This window comes from Verticillium dahliae, genomic scaffold (assembly GCF_000150675.1).
Source record: "Verticillium dahliae VdLs.17 supercont1.31 genomic scaffold, whole genome shotgun sequence".
NCBI classification, from domain to species: Eukaryota; Fungi; Ascomycota; class Sordariomycetes; order Glomerellales; family Plectosphaerellaceae; genus Verticillium; species Verticillium dahliae.
In genome coordinates this window covers 64,520-69,570 of record NW_009276920.1, presented here as the reverse complement: position 1 = coordinate 69,570, position 5,051 = coordinate 64,520, and the positions used below count along the sequence as shown (strand labels likewise).

The 5,051-nt window shown below is 60.5% G+C and overlaps 2 protein-coding genes across 2 annotated transcripts; one reads left to right on the top strand and one right to left on the bottom strand.

The window, feature by feature from the left end:
* Positions 1–69: 69 nt before the first annotated feature.
* On the top strand, positions 70–1,288 carry VDAG_10052 (uncharacterized protein; the record flags this gene model as incomplete). Its single annotated transcript, XM_009651316.1, has 3 exons — positions 70–213; positions 290–921; positions 1,081–1,288. 3 exons carry the CDS (start codon positions 70–72, stop codon positions 1,286–1,288), a joined length of 984 nt encoding a protein of 327 aa, XP_009649611.1.
* Positions 1,289–1,655: 367 nt separating this feature from the next.
* Positions 1,656–3,781, bottom strand: VDAG_10051 (tyrosinase; the record flags this gene model as incomplete). Its single annotated transcript, XM_009651315.1, has 9 exons — positions 1,656–1,877; positions 1,936–2,044; positions 2,119–2,535; positions 2,611–2,765; positions 2,819–3,178; positions 3,232–3,279; positions 3,333–3,412; positions 3,475–3,551; positions 3,612–3,781. 9 exons carry the CDS (start codon positions 3,779–3,781, stop codon positions 1,656–1,658), a joined length of 1,638 nt encoding a protein of 545 aa, XP_009649610.1.
* Positions 3,782–5,051: the final 1,270 nt, after the last annotated feature.

The window sequence follows — 5,051 nt, the reverse complement described above, 5'->3', positions numbered from 1 at the left end:
GCCGGCGCGGGGGCGAGACGGGCCAGAGCGTGGCGGGGGGGCGGCGATCTCTCGGCGACGTTTGGGCTCATGAGCACCGTCAACAGCGTCGTGGCCATTGTCAGCGGCCTCGCGAGCGAGTGGCTCGTCGGGCTCGTCGGCACGTCGAGGGCGCCGTTTGGCGCGAGCGCCCTCCTCGTCGGCGCGGCAGCCGTGTGCATGCTCGTGGCATGGGTAGGTTGTCTTCGCTCCATACTCGGCGTGCCTGGCTGGGGACCTGAAACGTGGCACTGCAGCTGACAAGAACCAGGACGAGAACTACGGCGCAACAGGGACGTCCTCCGAGTCCGACGCGAAAAAGCAGGAGACGACTTCGACGACTGTGTCCCTGTGGAACACCCTCACGACGCCCGGCATGCTCGCCCTGACCGTGGCCTCGACAGCCTTCGAGGGCTCCATGTACCTCTTCGTCGTCCTCTGGGCTCCCGTCCTGGAACCCGTCGCCGCCTCGTCCTCATCCTCTCCAGAACCCCTCCCCTACGGCCTCATCTTCGCCTCCTTCATGTCGGCGACCCTGCTCTCGTCCCTCGCCTATCCACGCCTGACCGCCCACCTGTCCCCGCCCACACTGCTGGCCCTGCTGCTGGCGACGGCCTCGCTCCTCCTGCACGCCCTCGCCTCCCGCCCCGCGGGCCCGCAGCCCGCCTTCTGGCTCTTCTGCGCCTTCGAGGCCGTCGTCGGCGCCTACTTTCCCGCGCAGGCGACGCTCAAAAACGCCCTCGTCCCCGACGCCGTCCGCGCCCGCGCCTACGCCGCCCTGCGCGTGCCGCTCAACGTCTTCGTCGTGCTGAGCCTGCAGCTCATGGGCGAGGGGTCCGCCGACGCCGCGGGCCGTGTCTTTGCCGTCTGCGCGCTGCTCCTGCAGGTCGGCGCCGCGGGCGTGTGGGTCGTCGGCAGGCGGACCGGTGCCTCTTGAGTGCCCCCCGCCCCCCTCTCTCTCCGAGCCCGCCTGGCTGCTGTGTCTGCCGTGGCTCTGTAGTCTTTGACCCTGCGGCTTGGGGAGCTGCGTTGCTTGCACTGGGTTGCTTGCACCGTAGACAGGGGCCAATGCCCGCTCGGAGATGCCGCCGACGTCAGTTTAGACGACGGCCCTGCGAAACGTGCCACCGGAGACATCGCATCGCACCCGCGCCCACTGTCATCGGGCCTTTCGTCGCCGCGGCACCGCCGACGGGACTCGCGAGATGGTATCACCATGTTTGACCCAGATCAAGGCGGCCTCACCGCCCCCGCCGCCCCATTTGTGTAACAGTGCTGGTTTCACTTCGCGAACGTCAAGCGGTTCAAGCATCGTGGGACGCAGTTATCTAAGTCTCGGAAGGAAGGAAGGTAACCTGAAGCATCAACCTGGTATTAAGCGTCAAGTTTAGCGGCAAGCATCGATCGAAGAGAAGCAGAGATAATAATAATTATCGTTCTGGCGTGCGAGTCATCCAGCCCCGGATAAAGGGCAAATGCCCTTGAATACAAACCTCCCCTGGGGATCCTCCGTCGAGGAGTCGTGGGACAGACAAATGAGAGTAAAGAAGTGATGAATATGCAGAGAACGTAATGTGCATGCCACAACCCAAGCAACGCGTATGAACAAAGCTCCACCTCCGTAACCTCAGCGCCGCTCAGAGGACTCCGTATGAGGGCGTCTCTGTCGGGCACGGCACGTGAACCGTGACAAGCACCTCGACGACCTCCTTGGTAAGCGCCTTGACACGAGCTGGCCGAACGTCGGCGAGCCCGAACTTGGGGAGCTCCTCGTCCGTCTCGGGCGCGGCGACTTGGACCTCCTCGAGGTCGATCTTGAGGCTCGGCACCTTCTCGAGCGGGATCAAGGTTCCGTCGGGCTGCAGTCATGTTAGCTGGCGGCTGAAATGGCGACAGGTGGCCGAATAAGTGACTGACCTTTGTGATGCGTGCTTCGAGGTGATGGGTAAGCACCTCGCGCATGCCCAGTGCGGATGTGATGTTCAGGGAAAACGCCGCGTCTTGAATGGTCTGCTGCAGCGGGAATCTCTTCGTAACTCCTTGCCGTGCATGGGCATGCCCAGCAGGGCAAAGGAGCCGGCATGGCGTCCCTTGACGTACAGATCCACCATGGCGGGCAGGTCGAGCTCTGACCTCTCGACTTCGAGGTTGGCGTAATACTGAGGCTCGGCGACACCCCTGGCCTTCACAGCGCGGGGCGCCGTCGCCTGGCGCTGGGGACCGTACCACTTGTTGACGTATTGGGTGACTACGCGCTTCTGTTCTGCAGGGCTCTGCCTCCAAAACTCGATGGGTTCGTATGTGTAGCCCCAGTCGCCGATGTTGGTCATGTCCTCGCTGGTCAGGGGACCGCGCTCGTTCTCAAAGGGCCGAAGCGGAGACTTGGCTGTGACAGTGGTACCTTTTGGCGTGGCATAAAGACCGTCAGTCTTGTAGTTAAATTCGATTTTCCCGTTCTCGTAATGGAGGACCTGCCAGAAGGCAAGGATACGGTCGACGTTTACATGGTGGAGCATGCTGCTCTGCTGTTAGTGTTCCGACGAGGGTGGCATGCGGCATGCGGCCGAGGAGTATCGACAGTGAAGAACATACAACAAGGGCTCAAATCCAGATGTCTCTAGATAGACAAAGTCAAGTCCGCAGGCGGCGCGGATGTGAATCGATCCGTGAGGGCCCTCAATGCTGGAGCCGCCGTTGGCCGAGGTGCTGATTTCCGACCATGACTTGGCACGGCTGAGGGCAGTATACTTTCCAGTTCGTTAGCCCGCGGCATCTTCTCGTCCAAGTCGGCGTTCCTTACCACTTGACTCTTGAGGGAGATCTTCGACAGCAGCTCATTTGCCGACTTGGGATAGCTGTTGCCCTGTTGCGTGCACCGCTTCGTGTTGCCTACGCCACTGAACCTGCCATAGTCTCCGTCTTGTGCCGCCTGGGGATACTTGTAGGTGTAGAACGGGTTGAGTACTCTCAGCGGGCGCAGACCATCTCCGTAAGGTCTGTTGATGACGACCGTCTTTTGCGTGGTAACGGGAGGAACGCGAGAGTCAGACGCCCAGTCCCACCAGGCCGCACGCAGGCGATCAGCAGCCTCTACGTATTGCCTTCTGTACCTAGGGGGGTACGTCTGGGCGATTTCCTGTGCGTGCTTGACGAGAGTTTGCTGCGTCGCGTCAGTGCTCATCTCGCGTATCAACTGGCAGGGTAGTAGCCGACCTCATAAAGGCTCAAGTAGGCGCGATGCCACGTCCCAAACAAAGCCTCCTATTGATTGCGTTAGATCAAACTCTAAGAGTTTATTACACAATGAAACTTACATTATGGGGGCAATATCCTTGCTGAGCTCCCGTCTGAGCAGCGCCTGGTGGCCAAGGCCCGTATGGCTGCCCATGGATACCTTGAGAGGGTCAGCAACGAACATGATCGTCGCCAATTTACAGATTTCTGAGTGCTACTGACTGGCAATTTGAAAATAGGAGAGGGGATCCGTCTCGTTGGTTCGTTGCATGGCTTTCAGTGCGTCGACGTAAAGGTCCCTGGAGGTTGGGTTAGCGCATGCAGGTCGTTTCCGTCTCAGAAACCCGTGTCTCACTCACCACTGCGGGCCAGCCTCTTCGTAGAGGGCACTGATATTCCTCCTTGCAGGTGTCTCTCTCGTGAGGGGGTTGATGCCAGACTTGACGCCCACGACGGGATAATCTGTCCGCGCGTCCACCCAAGGGATGGTGGCAAGGGCGCAGAGCGCCGTGAAGGAGGGGAGAAGCATGGTTGCGTCAGTGGGTCGGATGCAAAAGAGTGTAGGAGACGATAGCCCATGTGCTGCTGCCCGCGGGGAGAGTCGAAAAAGGGGACGACGCGAGGGGGGGGGAGGACGCCCTCAGGGTTATATGTTCGAGAGGAGGCGGCCAGCACCGCCGAGACACACGCGCAACTCATGGTCTACGATCATCTCACTAAAAGGCCATTGTCCCTTCGGCTGTTTCGTCTTGCCTACCAAGCCCCTCCCTTGAGCTTCCAGTTTCCACCTGACCCATGGTGACAGCTCCACCAACCTTGTGGCCATGGGACATGGCATGTGTGCATAGGCATGTGCGTACCTGGGGCGCAGAGGGTCGCATATGGGGCTACGGGACAAGGATTCAAACAACACCCGATGTCCCCCAGCTTTCTGTTGGAGGCGATCAGAAGCCGGCAGCAGCACTGCGTTGGCGTTTGGTCGCTCGGCCGAGATTGGTTTGTCGATGAACGAACCCACGCACGGTACGACCGGGCTGGCTGGCTGGTCGGAATCCGAACGAGAATGGGAACCCCGGCACTGGTACTAGCTAGTCCCAGAATCAACCATCAATATCCCCTTCATCACACTCATCAGGGGCAGCCCAGCCCAGCCCAGCCCAGCCTGCTGATTCCCTGTTTGCTGGGTGGACTCGCAGCAAGCCGTTCGTTCCGCCTGAAGGGTGAGAGAGCGACCTGTGGATGGAGGTTATGGACATGTCGGAGGGATCAGAAAACACACATGGCAGCTGCATCATGGTAAGGGGCACGTCTCTCACCCTCTGCTGGGAAAGTCTTCATGCTGCCCTGCCACTGGATCAGCCCCTTCCCCTGGTCGGGGCAGGACGAAAGAGATCTGCACCCCACCCATCTTTTCCCCCTTTCGGATGATGTGGCCTCGTTGAGCATTGATGCTGCCAATTGGGCCAATGTCGATCAGACGAGTAGAAAACTGGTAGAGAGAAGAGGGAGCCGGCTGGGTAGGGCCCAAGGCAGCTCCCAGGGACACGACCTGTGTGGGCTGTGACGCAGATAAGCGCCAAAAAGAGCTGCCGTCCCACCAGGCGGGAGGTTCTATCGTCCTGCAGGCTGCCGATCAGCCCGGGGGGGTAATCAGGGACAAGCTGTCGTAACAGCGTCTTGGCGAACAGTGTTCACCGCCGCAGGCCCCTCCTGACGACGTCTCACTCATTGCGATCGACTGGGCCATGACATGACATGGTGTCCATCCAGCTAGCGCGGTGCATCGTAGGCGGGTGGCC